Source organism: Mugil cephalus, chromosome 10 (genome assembly GCF_022458985.1).
Source record: "Mugil cephalus isolate CIBA_MC_2020 chromosome 10, CIBA_Mcephalus_1.1, whole genome shotgun sequence".
In the NCBI taxonomy this organism is placed as follows: Eukaryota; Metazoa; Chordata; class Actinopteri; order Mugiliformes; family Mugilidae; genus Mugil; species Mugil cephalus.
The window spans coordinates 25,003,412-25,017,574 of record NC_061779.1 but is presented as its reverse complement, the minus strand read 5'-3'; the positions used below and the strand labels follow the sequence as shown (position 1 = coordinate 25,017,574).

At 39.3% G+C, this 14,163-nt stretch overlaps 1 protein-coding gene across 2 annotated transcripts; it reads right to left on the bottom strand.

The window, feature by feature from the left end:
- Nucleotides 1–2,352: 2,352 nt before the first annotated feature.
- Nucleotides 2,353–10,955, bottom strand: LOC125014330 (mixed lineage kinase domain-like protein). 2 transcript variants are annotated; one of them, XM_047595306.1, is made up of 11 exons: nt 10,638–10,955; nt 8,923–9,376; nt 8,204–8,302; nt 7,086–7,263; nt 6,729–6,829; nt 6,509–6,647; nt 6,176–6,260; nt 5,219–5,361; nt 4,907–4,956; nt 4,548–4,720; nt 2,353–3,954 (listed from the first exon to the last, which is right to left on the bottom strand). In XM_047595306.1, exons 2-10 carry the CDS (start codon nt 9,368–9,370, stop codon nt 4,548–4,550), a joined length of 1,416 nt encoding a protein of 471 aa, XP_047451262.1. In that variant the 5' UTR covers nt 9,371–9,376; nt 10,638–10,955; the 3' UTR covers nt 2,353–3,954. The 2 variants fall into 2 exon arrangements, with proteins under 2 accessions (XP_047451262.1, XP_047451261.1); XM_047595305.1 differs by having other exon boundaries at nt 2,353–4,490; nt 4,580–4,720.
- Between the last annotated feature and the right edge of the window lie 3,208 nt (nt 10,956–14,163).

Genomic DNA, 14,163 nt, shown 5'->3' with positions numbered 1-14,163 from the left:
AACTGTAGCTGAAATCACCCTGCCATATTGTCATATTTAATAAGAAAACATCTAGATCTTATTACAGTTTTCACTAGATTTTATTTTGTTCTCATACATCTCTTATTCTAAAGACTCTGATTGTTGCATTCATCATGAGCAGACATGCAGACCACTACATGCAGTTTGACATTAATTTTACCAAAGAAGAACATGGGCAATAAGTAACTCTAGAAGAAAGAAACAAGAAGGAATACAATTTTGAACCACTAACTAGACACAACAAGCAGCTCATCTAAGGAAAAGATTAAAATACGATCAATTAGAGAAGGAATTGCAAAAACTAAAGAAACAATGACCTAAAAATGACAATAAAGATACAATATGGAATCAGATTAAAGATATGGGGAAACAAATAGAAATTTTAATTAACGATGAAATTGAAAATAACTGAGGTTCACAAAGCAAACCTTCTATGAGTCAGGCCCGAGGGCAAAATGAATATTAGCGAGGCATCTTCAAACGCAACAAATAACAAATTCAATTATTAAAATCAGGGACCCCTTATCCAATTCATTAAAATATGATCCAGAAGACATTCATAGAATCTTTAAAACTACTATGAGACTTTATATTCACAGCCTGAGAAGGTTGACAAAGAGAAAATAAAACAATTCCTGACTTCATTGGACCTCCCTTCTATAGGCTCTGAGCAAAATAAATATTTGACCTTCCCATCACAGAAGACGAATTGGGTAAAGCCATAGGTAGACTGGCGACTAATAAGAGCCCTGGGAGTGACAGTTATCCAAATGAATGGTACAAAAAATTCAAAGAAGTTGGACACTTTCAAACTGTACAGAGGGACGCGACAAGGCTGTTGTGCTAGCCCTGCCCCCTTTGCAATTTTCATAGATCCACTTGCTCAAATAATTAGACAAGAGGACAGGCTGACAGGAATCACAATAGCAAGATAGGTCTGTTCGTTGACGATATAATCACCTTCCTTCAAGATCCAAATATCAGGCTTACAAAACTAATTAACAAAATGAGAAAGAATTTCGATTGATGTCAGGCTACAAATTGAATATGTCTAAAACTCAGGTCTTAACTACAAGTCAAATAAAGAAATCAGGGAGAGATATGAATTAAAATGGAATGCTAAGTCAATAAAATATCTAGGAGTGATAATAACTTAAGGATTCAATAGAATTTATGAGACAAACTAAAAACTAATAAACGATAAAATTCACATGCCGCACAGTTAAGATACATAGTGTACTGGTGCTCTCCGGGTTATCAAGCCAGGTGGAAGGACATTGAGACGAGCCTGGGTCAGGCCCCTCCACAGTCAAGTTAAGTGGAAAAGAGCATATGGATCTTAAGGGTGAAAACTCAATCATGAGAGAATTGTTTGAAATATGGTATGATGTGGTTAAAAAGTATGTTAACAGGAGACTGTAAGCTGTTGATTTGGCCTCCTCACTCCCCCAGGATAAGACCGGGAATGTAAGACAAGACCTTTGAAAGGTGGAGCGATAACAGCTACATGTACACTGGTAGATAAGCAATATTTTAAATCATTTAGACAACTTAAAAATGAGTTTGGACTGGAAAATGGAGATTTATACAAATACGTTCAACACTTTTATGAGACAGAAATTAAGAAAGAAATCTCATTGGAAGGGAATGAAGTGATTGAAACGTGAAGTGGGAAAAAGAATTCAGTATTGAGTTGTCTGGGAGTGATTGGCAGTCCACATTTAAGATCCAACATACTTCAACAAAGTCTAAAAATGGAGGGAGTTCGGTTGTAAAATTTGACACGTTTTTTTTTTTTTAATACACCAAAAATTTAAAATAAACAATTAGACCAACAACAACACTGTTGGAGAAATTGTGGGCAACTGAATGCCAACTATTCTCATATATTTTGGTCATGTATGAAAATACAGTCATTTTGGGAGGGAGTTTTAAGAGCCATGGGTGAAATCTTTGCATATAATATTCCTTATGATCCTCGGTATATACATCTAGGACTGATACCAGATGATGTAATAGGTAAAGAAGACATTTACCTGTTCAAGATCCTATCACTTGCCGCTAAGAAAGCCATTACAAGATGTTGGCTGAGAGTTGACCAGCCTGGACTGAACCACTGGCTGGACATTGTAGAAGAAATTCGATCAATGGAGCAAATGACCTGCAGTCTTACAATCAAAACAGAGCTGTATGCTGTAAGATGGACAAAATGGCATCTTTATGTGACAGAGTAGTGTTCGCCTCCCTTGTGTGTGTTTGTGTTTTTGTATGTGCGTTTTTGTATTTGTGTATCTGTTTTTATTAATTAAATTTTTTATTAAAAATTACATTTAAAAAAAAAAAAAATTAAAAAGAAGGACATGGAAATGTAAAGATATAAAGATAAAAAAGTGATACTGTTGCAAAGGAATGCAACTTGAAAGGAATATTTTAGCTTATAAACATCACTTGGCTACACCAAATACCTTTTTATTCACAAAGATCATTAACATCAAACACAACAACTAAATGATGAGGTGAAGTGAAAGTAACAACAGACTTTCAGACTTGCCATGAGAGTAGCATTTAGTTGCAGGGCCTTGGGCTTTGGTGCACTAACCTCTAGGTGGAGCCTTTACACTTCACACGCTTAAGTTGAGTTAATGCTCCAAAAGGCTACAGAGCTACAGTGTTGAATCTTCTGAATAACAACTTTGTAAACGTTCAACAGGTCATTTCTGAAAGAGAGGATGTTTGAGGTTCAAACAAGTTACACCAATAGCAAAATGATGTTAACATTTCATCTTTACAGTAATGTGAGCATGTGTTTTTAAATATAATTTCCTGAAAACACGTGCGTAAATCATTTCCAGTCCTCATTCATTTTATCTATTTATTCATTTATATTTAAGATATGGCATAGGGGCCAAAACCAGGCTTCAAATGGGTCCAATGTGGTGCAAAAATAGAAGGCGGCAATTTTCCAACAAAAGAAACTCCTATTTGTGATTTGTGCACTAGGGGTCACACTGTTATAGTAAAAATTGCAACATAACACTGAACAGCAAAGGGAACATTTTGAAATTATATACCACAACGTCTGTGCAGAACACTTTAGAACATATAAAAAAAACACAGAAGAACAGTATAAAACACACAGAAATTATATCTTAAAAGCTAATTTAAAAAGGTGTGTTTTGAGCATTGATTTGAACGTTGGGAAGTGTGTGCATGTACGGATGGGTTTAGGGAGTGAGTTTTAGAGGGAGGGGGCAGCAATGGAAAAGGCTCTCTCTCCCCAGGTTTGGTGCTTGGTCCTTGTGGGTGGCGTGAGGAAGTTTCCTTCAGATGAGCGGAGGTCAAGGGAGGGGCCATGTTGTTAAGTGCTTTGTGTGTGAGGAGGATGATTTTGAACTGTATGCGGTGACTGATGGGCAGCCAGCGCAGGTCATGGAGGATGGGAGTGATGTGGTCTCTGGAGCGGGTGTGGGTGAGCAGGCGTGCGGCTGAGTTCTGGATGTATTGCAGTTTACAGAAGAGTTTGGATGGTGAACCACAGAGGATGCTGTTGCAGTAGTCCAATCTGCATGTGATAAATGCACGGATGACGGTTTCTGCAGCAGAGAAGGTGAGTGAGGGGTGGAGACGGGCTATGTTCTTAGCTTACTGTCGAAGGTGATTCCTAGGTTACGGGTGTGTGATGAGGGAGACAGAGTGCAGTTATAGAAGGTGAGGGAGAAGTTGTGACTGGCTTTGGTGTGGGACAAGGGGTCAATGATGATTATGTCTGAATTGTCACTGTTCAGTTGAAGATGTTGTTTGCATCCATGATTTAATTTCTATGAGACAGTTGCTGAGTGTGGATTTGGTGGTGTTGGTGATGGTTTTGGTGGAGATATACAATTGGATGTCGTCGGCGTAACAGTGGAAATGGAGTCCATGTTGACGGATGATCTGGCCAAGGGGGAGGATGTAGAGAATGAAGAGGATCATTACTTTTCTAACAGGATGACGTCCCATAACACAACTCTACAAGGGCTGTCTGCACAATAACTCCATGTGGTGATGAGGAATCAGGTGACCAGGGGAGCCTCCAATCCACATGGATTACCAGTCATTTAATCCATGGCAATCAGGTTTATGTTGGGGAGCTTTACAGCTCCCCAACATAAACCTGAATAAGATGCTGTAACCCTCACAAAATAAGTGTATTCAAAACCAAATGTGCAATTTAATATTACAATTTTAATGTCTTTTTCATAGCAAAAATCATTTTATTTACTTTTTCTTTCTCATGACATAATTCCCTGTGTGTTATTTCCTTTTTTTCCCCCATGTCACCAGTGCACTCAAGAAAATACTGGAATATGTTACTGTATATTTTCCACTTTTTTTTCTCATGAGGATGATCCTAACCAGCAAATGGGCAGTTGATGGCTTTTATTGCTCCTCTAACTGTGCCACCACACTGCGCAGCTTATCCACCAACACTGCAACAGAGAAACATGCAGTATTACATGTTAGATGTTTTCTTGAGATGTACCTACCTAACATGAAGATGGACGAGACTGTAATTTACCTCCAGCAGACGGCCTCTCGAAGCTATCATAAGCACGGCAGGCGTTGATCAGATCTCCCAGTGCTTTAGGGCAGTCATCGGGCAGTGGCTCTTGGTATTTCTCTTGGCAGACTCGCTGATAGATTTGTTCATTTTTATAACCTGGAAGAAGTGTGAGAATGGATTGGATCATGTAAATAATAAAATCCCCCATAAAAAGCTGCAGTCTACCTTTAAGACTTTTGAATTTGTGATATGAGTCATGTTTGTTCACAGTCTTGCTGCTCCAAAATAAAACACCTAAGATTCTTAAAAAGGCTTTATTCTGCAAGTTTTGACAGAGCTCACCTTGGAAAGGTTTTTTGCGTGTTGCAACCTCCCACAAGACGATTCCGAAGCTGTGAGGCATCAAGTCAGAGAGGAAACATTTGTTGTTTAATCATAGGATTAAATAATTTCATCTTCATTCACTCGTTGGTTCTTACATTTTTAGTAGAATTTACAGAACATATCTGCAGACTACTTGGTTATAGATGACCTGTCTGAAAGAGCAAACAAAGCTCCATAGAAAAACCATCAGTGTTCCATCCTGAAGATCATTAAAATCATGTACTGGTGACTCTGAGCAGTTGTACAGGGTGAGCCCTTGCTGGTGCTGACCTGTACATCTCGCACTCTTTGCTGTATATGTGGTTGATGTTGCTGAGTGCCTGGGGAGAGGAATAGCATAAGGACTTCATATCCTTGTCCCTCGTCAATTTCTTCAGTGACGTCTCGGTTTTCGCCAGCTCAAATCCTCCCAGCTGGAAATGACAACAACATCAGTGCTGTATCTAAAGCCCAAGCTAAAACAAAGATAACTGAACTTGTTTGAGTTTTCTTGATGGCTTTTCACCAAACATCTAAGTAGCTTCTTCACATCTAAATGACTGGTGGGGATTTAGGTTTTGATATGTTACATATGTGAGGTGCTCACAGACGCCTTTTCTGGACATAGACAACATAACCTACACACATAGCCTATGGCAATGTGAGATATTTATACTTCGCTCGTCAGTCTGGCTCACTCTGTATAAACTTCACCCAAGCAGTAGTCACCGCTATGTCTTTTTTGTTGGTCAGATTAAATGTTCTTCTCCTTTCTGCTTCACTTTCAACTTTGGTGACTGAAATTTTGCTGAAATGTGTTCACCTCAATGTGGTCCATCTTTATTTAACAATCAGTTAATTAAACAACAGTCCCCCCTCTTAACGACAGTTAAGTACCCAGCCATTATGAAAATAGTGGCACCACTTTCTAGTCAATAAATTTCTGGTAGGTTTACCCACAGAGTTTTTCTGTTTAAACCTCAACTTCCCACTAGGCTCTCAGAACCGAAGAAGCTACTTGGATGAGTGGCCAAACGTCTTCAAGAAATTCTACAAGTCCAGTTGCCTTTAGTCAACGCCTTTTGGACTGCAGATATGGTTGTCAAAAATACTACCATTACCAAGTGGACCAATCATAGTTCTTGCAGTTACACTGTGCTTCAGGCTAGGGTCTGTGTAGGGTCTGGGTCAAAGCTGCAGTGTCAAATTAACAGAGGAGCATAAACTTCACATCGCTGGCTTTGGTACCTTGACTCTGTAGCCTTCTGCCACCAGGAACTTGCTGCTGTTGATGCACCCGTGGACCTTACTTTTTTCTTCTGTTTGATGCAGTCTGAGAGACAACAGTTCAAGTATTATCTTATCAGTTTAATTTATACCTATTAACACATTTTATTATAAATACAATTACTGTTGTAAAAAATCTATATCATTATGTGACATGTTATTCTATTATTTGTGGTCCAAAATATGTGCTGATGTTGGTGAATTATATTGGCATTTTTTTCTTTTACTTATTCGTCTTTGCCAAAAAATACATGCCCCTTCGTCCTATAAATCAGTCAATTAGTTGCTACAGACCGATAGAGTCCTTGCGCTGCATCCAGACACATGCGAGCTTTCTTGATCCAGGACAGTTTATAGGCAGGAGAGTCCAGGACCTGTCGAAGGCTTCCTTTCTTACAGTACTCCATGATGATGAGGAACTGAGGTGTGGATCCTGGAGACAGTCACAATGACATGTTACATTGCTGGAAACAATACCATGCCCTATGTGGCTCACATGCTTAAGTCCACTCACCGTTCTCATCCTGGACACAGATACCAAACATTCTCAGGATGTTGGGCGACTCAAAGCGCTTCATGGTGTCGACTTCCTTTTTGAAAATGGATTGCACCTCCCTGCAAACAGACGAGATAGGGTGACATATTTCATTATGCCTCATACTTAAAGGTTGCAAGAAGAATTCATTCAGCAGTCATTGACTTTAAGTCCAACCTCACATCATTTATTTAGTCATTTTATTGTTACCATAGAAACCTGCATGTTTCTCATTCAGATAATTTAAATACATCAAATCCCATTTGGCCTAAACACTGACTGATGCCATGAAAATCATTTTCCAGTGTTTTAATCATACTGATGTGCAGCACAGACCCTGGGCTGGTGTCCACTGGGTCAGTGTATCTCTTGATGGCCACTGTGAATCCACGATATTCTCCTTTATAGACCACAGAGCTTGGCGTCGTCATGAAGGGCTTTTTTGGATATTCGTACTTCAGCTCCTCTGGTTTAATCATTCGGATGTCCTCGTTAGTGATGCTGGGCTTGTTCACTGTAACATAAAATTAATAGATAACCAAATACAATAAAGCACAAGGTATTATTTAGCTGCAATCAGGCAGAGGAAGGATCCATTACGGAAAGATCAAAAACTCCATCCTCCGTTACAGATGGAAATTTACCAATGACAGCTTTAAACCTGTAATGATAGATTTGTTTTGGTCATTAATGGGCAGCATTGACTATACCTTTAACATGTCAGCAGCTTATTCCAACATTTTATATTTAATTCTGCACTCTACCAGTGCTGTAGAAATTTGCGGAAACCAAAAGTTGCACATTAAAATATGTAACAAGCACTGATTTCCCCGTGAATGATTTTAAACGTTTGTTTATGAGTCAGATACCGGCTGGCAAGTTGTTTCAAACTGCAAAATAGCCATCCCAGCTGTCAGTTAGACTAAGGTTCTTTTAGCTATGTTTTGAATGGGATCACCTCGGCCCAGAGGCTTTTTGGAGCACAGCTGCTTACTGCAGCTAAAGAAATCCATGTCTTTGAGTCTGGACTCAATCTCATGTGGAGACCCTGAGCTGCATTTAGCACCTGGGCTTGATGCCACGGACCACAACGTCTGCTTGAATGTAGCACAAGGTCTCTGCATGAGATGGATGGATCAGATCTGTCGGTTCCTTTCTGTCCACTCACTGTCCCACTCCTGTTCAATCCAGAGGACAACATCTCTGTTTATGGGAGAGAGAGCTGGTACCTTCAGAGGTCAGACCTTCTCACTGGGAGGCATCAGCGCTAACCACCGAGCCACTGTGCCGCCCCATGGGTTATGTTTCATATATAATTCTATAGAGGTCATAGATGTGATGTTCACACCTGTACTGCTGGCTGCACCAGGCAGAAAATACTACAAGGTAAATAATTAGGGTTTTTAAGCTAGTACTATGTACTGTTGAGCAGCTTTAAATGATGGTCTACTCACACGTCTCCACGACCTTAGCCACATTGATTTTGATCTCTTCAAAGCTCTTCAGCATGGCGTCCGTTTTCTCTTGCTGAGATTTCATGTACTCCAGGAGACCTGAGGAATAAACAAAAAAAAGACACTTATGACACAGAGAAAGCCAGACTATATACGTATATGACGTACCATGTAACATGGGCTGTCAAGGTGTCAGTTTTTGTTGCGAGTGATTCAGCTCTGAGGGGCAGGCAACTAGTTGAGGTTTAAATATGAACATCTATGGGTGTATATGCTTTACTTGTTTCTGTTAACAACCAGAAACTGGCATGAAGAAGCTTCTCAGATGAGAACCTTAAGTAAATGTTATACGAACTGGGGTAAAGTGAGTGTTGTCCAGAAGTCTATGTTTGCCTGTTAGTTATTGTAATGCATTTCATGATGCAGTCTGCATTAGGAGATGCCAACATGTCATTTGTTTTGCTAGTTTTTCTAATTTAATTAAATGATTATGTAAAAGATGACAATTTCATCTTAGAATAATCAGAAATCAATTCCATATTATTGGGATTTTTTAAATATTTATGTCTAATTTTTTATGCACTGGGTAATTATTGTCCTCAATTTTCACTTACACAGTCAACCTCTATAATACTTATTTATCTATTCAGAGAATAAATTCACTATTCTAACAATTGTTTTTTTAATATTTTTCCCACCAAGTTATCAGTTTTCCTCACATTTCTCCAGCTCTTTGTCATCATCTCTACCGTCCGCATCATCTTCTTTTGCCCTGCGGCTCAGTTCAAACACTTTGTACAGAATGTTCCCCTGCTCCACCTGCAGAGCCCCGGACAGGATCTGGAAGGCATCGTTCAGGCGTTCATTCACGCTGCTGAACTCGTCCCCGTGGCTGCTGGAGCTCAGGACCCGCCGCACCCAGTTGGCCAGCGTGTATTTTTTAATGAGCTCCTGTGCTGAGTTCAGGGTGATTGAGAGTTCCCCAAGGGCTTGCTTTACCTCTGCAGAGATTTGGTCTGGCTTCCTCTTTTTGATAGACCTTACCAGCTCATCCAAGGCTTTCACTCGGTCTGAAACGCGGCGGCAGCGCTTCTTATTGGCCTTAACATTTTCAGCCAGCGTGTAGATCTGTGAGGCTATGGACAGGATGGGATCTATAAAGTCCATGATTGGCTAGAAAGACAGAGAGGACAGGAAAAAGATGTAGATCATGAAACACAGAAGCACAAACTGAGCAAACCTGGTTTAAATATAGCCCATACTATATCAACATGTCATATAATAACCTTAATCAAAATGGTTGGAAGCCAGCTTTGTTTGGGCTTAGGTTATGATTGCTTAACTGAAATGTGCCCGTTGGCTTCTCCCCGTCTTTTGGTCAGTACACCTGTGTCCACACATGTGCCGGGCACGGATTTTCATAAGACTAATACAGTAACAAAGCTGAATCCTTTCCTTTCCACTGTGGATGGAGGATTGTGTTGCTGATGTTGACGTGTGGTCAGCTGGATATGTGAGCAGGTTTGATTTTCTCAAGGATTACTGATAAGATGAGGCCATATACTGAGCTGCTGTTGTGTTGCTGTTATGTTATGTGTCTCTAAGAATCCAATCAAGTAGGCCTGTAATGCTGAGTTTAGCCTGAGTGAGGAAACAGTCTATAATTCATACTGACAGTTCCGCAGATTCTCATGTTTGTAAGGGGCCCATGGCTGTTTCCTTAAAATGTGCTCAACCGGACAAAAGGAAAAAATGTTATAGAACAGGAAGTGAAGCCTTCCTCATGTGTCATGTGTTACTGACTAGAAAGAATGATTCAGATGAACATAATGTGTCCAGATGTTTGCTGACAACTTGCAGAGAACAAATGATTTCATCCTAGTAATGAATCTAATGACTTTGCTTTTGTTGCCTAAAACTAACCACAAACAAGACTCTGGATATGATCCCTGGCCTTTGGCATGAGAGACGTGTCCTTCATATGATCAACCATGCACCCTGACTAGTATGTAGCGACAACAGAATCATTATTCACCAAACCAACACCTAAAAGTGTACCACAAAGTACAACATACTACAGTGATTCCACTTTTGCATATCTTTATGTTCATCTTACCATCAGGGCTTGTCAGTTCACGCTCTTTGTGCATGTCTTTCAAACAAGCAGGAAAATACCACAAGCTGACCAAACCAGTCGTCAGTGAAAGGGTAATTATAGCCCCAGACAAAATAGCTTGTCTTTGTATAACTGGCGCCCTAAGAACTGTTCCTCTACAGCAAAACAGCAAATCAACGTCACGGCATTTTTTGGAATGAAGTTCTGATGTAGATAAATGACCTCACCTCAACTGAATTCTGCATATACAGAAAACTCAATCACAGAAGTCCAGGTGGCAGAATACTTTACTCGAGAAGGAATCAAAAGAAAACTTACGTGTTAGAGGGAGTCACTAAAAGCTGCCTGTGTCAACTCAGGTAGGCTGTATGTAGTTTGTGAGCACTGAAAGAAAATGAAAGTGGCCTCCGTAGACTTGTAGGTCCTCCTTCTGCTGCTCGCAGCTTCCTGGTTCTCTCTGAGTCCTTCCCCACTCTGTGTGTGTGTATCACCGCTCTGACAAGCCCAAAATTTGTTTATTTTATCCTTGAAGCTGAGGTATATTTCCCAAAAGGGGAATAAATCAGTAGATATCCAGACTAACTGTTTTTTAATTAACCTCCAAACACGATGACTTCATATGACACACCCGTGAACACCGGCTTAGGTGAAAGAGGAAACCTACGTCACACTTAAAGGTTCAGTGTAAAGGATATGACATTGGGTGGTGGTGTTGCATAATGAAACTAACTCATTTGTTACTCCTCTCTTTCCAAGTGTGTAACTGAAAAGGCAAAAGTCTCTCTATAGAGCAAGGGCTTTGTTTCTTTGTTCCACAGAACATGTAAAGATATGCTGGTGAAACACAAATGGCTCTAGAGAAGTTTGTAGTTACAGGTGACCATACACTAAGTAAAATAATCATGAGTACTGTATGAGGTTTCTGCTAATAGATCCTATTGAATCCTGCACACAATATGGTTTATGCTTGAAAGAAAAAACAGCATAGCACAAGCATTCTTAAAATATTACACGAAACAAAGCTGTAGCTTTAAATGATTAACACTACATATATTGTTTAAGTGCAGTTCTGTTGAGTGACGAGGGAGATGAAAGCCACAGGCAGGATGATCAAATGTCAGTAACCCACATATAATCATGCAGGACAAAGAAACTAGTACCACTACCACACCAGGGAGGGATGTGACAGTTTTTGCTGACTATGCTGAACTGAGACTAAGCTGAGCTGTTGTTATGTCTACACTTAGAGGATAAAACTCAAACTTCATGATTGCTCTGAACCATCTTAGTAGAAAATATGTGGATGTAACCAGGTTGAAATTACATCTTTACTTTTACGTTTAAAAAGTCGCCAAATCCTGATGAATATTGTTTCCTATATGTTTTAGGTGTGTTTTATTGCCTATGTGTATGCCTGGATGTTGTCCGACCAGTGGTAATACCTGTACTGTCTCTTTAAGAAGTCGCAGGCGTGGTGTTTCTCTCAGTTCGCGCCAGACTAGCTGAGGGCATAAACACATACACATATATGTAAATATGTACTGTCTCTTTAAGAAGTCGCAGGTCTGTGCCGGTGTCGTGACAAAAAGTGATTGCCTGCCAGAATCGGATTTCTGGCCGTGGGAGCGCTCACAGCAGCCCGTTGAGCGGTAGCGCAAAAAACGTCTGCTTTTTTTCTGGATTAAACGGATTAAATGGTCATAATATGCAGATACACACAACTGTATTATAATGTAAGCATTATAATAAAAGCATTATGTAAGCATTATAGCAAAGGCATGCGTCTTCGAAAGTTTAACGTTTGTTGTTACGTAATTATTACAACTGTGGCCAAAAGAAGTGTATGTGTTTGTGGCGAAATCAGGCATGGCAATAACGTGATAGACACGTCTGTGTGCTTGGTATGTCTGATGACTTTGTTTAGCCCTGTCTTTCAAAATTAGACAATAATGAATATGATTTATTGGTGGGGTTTCAATAAAGATATGATAACTTTTGCAATGATCCTCGTGACTGCATTGTTTTTATCTGATCTGGGCTGGGTTGCATGTTTGGATGTGTTTTGCAGTTTTCAATCAGTTTTCACCTCGCAAAAACTGATTGACGGCATAGTATAGTTACTGAGAGGTTATTTCTGCCTAAATATGACTTGATCTCATTCATGAGCTTCATAATATAAACACTAGAGCTCACAGGACAGCTTAGAATCATTTTAAATGGCCATTACAACACAAAATAGGCATTTGCACCTGCCAAAAATTGATTGAAGGCCAAATACAGTTACTCAAATACAGTTCATTATTTTTCCTGCACACTCATTGGTACAACCCAATCACAGTGTTAAAAAAGTCTCATGATTGACCATTATTTTTCAATTTGATGGCAGGACGGAACTGTGATTAGGACGTGGAGATTGGAGAAACTGAGGAAATATAAAGAGAACAGATTTGTAATTCAATGAAGTGATGTGAACGAAGAAAAGGCTCAATTGCATGATATGTTTGTTGTTAACAAAGCTTTCATTTTGTGTAAAATAAATCTGATTCAGACACGTTCTGGAGGAAAACGGAGACATATCATGTCTTCCTTATTTGTTCTCCACCTGCTTTTTCAGGTAACATTGGTCACCGAGGTCCCCATCCATGGGACCTGTAACAATTGCATAATTATAAATTAATTAATCGTGACATAAATACAGCATGAAGCTTTGCAAACATTAACCCTTTCATTAAAAAAAAAATATCTGCTTTACAGTAACGGAACTCTGTGCTCTGTCATTACCTATGGTCATTTCAGTTCAGCAACAATATTCACTACTTTGACTTTATAGCATGAATTTGGAATTTTTAACATTGTAACTAACAACTCTGATGACTGACATCAGCTAATGTTAGCATCATCATGATTAAGTGTTTGCTGCAAATGTAATATTGGCTACAAGGGTCATACATTTATTCAGTTTGGCAATAACTAGAAAAGCTAATTTTACACGTAAAAATCTCCTTTAATCATCATTTTGAGTTACATTATTGAATAATTTAGTTGTAAGCTGTATTCCAAGTGGTTTTTTAATATGTGATAAGAAACCACACTTTTTTTTATTACTATAGACTGCATATTTTCATATAAAAGGAGCTTAAGACCTGTGCAGAACCTTAACGGAGCTGAATGCTCGATAATGACCTGCAGTGTAAATATTTCTTGATATGTGTATAAAGGGGTGATTTACATTTGAAAGGTTTATAAATCTTTTTAAAAAAGATATTTTTGGGGGGCTTTTGCACCTGTATTAGATAGGGACAACTGAAGAAAGGTGGGAATCAAACCCACGATGCAATGAGGACCATAGCCTCATTACATTGTTGACTAGTTCAAGTAAACAAGTGGCTAGTAACTTTGGAAAAGCCACAGTGGCAGTGGCAGAACAAAGAAATCAATATCACTCCCTGGCTACAAACGGTATTTAAAGCATTCTGTTGACCCAATACTGTTGGCACTAACATCAGCTTAATACTTAATACTTAAACTGAGAGCTTTACGTTACATGATATCAAACTGATATCCAGCATAGTCACTTCATAAAATTGATAATAAATCACGCCTCAGTGCCCCCAAATGAACCTAAGACAAAGGTTTATGTAGCCTAGACAACAGTAATACAAAGCAAACAGTCCAGGCTTTATTACTGTATAAAGGTAATGCTCGCAATCTTTAGCAGAGTAAGGTGTCAGTCTTTAGCATGTAGTACAAATCCCTGGCTAAAGAGGATGTTTTGGGCAGCGGAGGAAAAAAATATTATCTTTATGGCAAGTGTCAACTGTACTGTTGGATGAATTAAAGGATT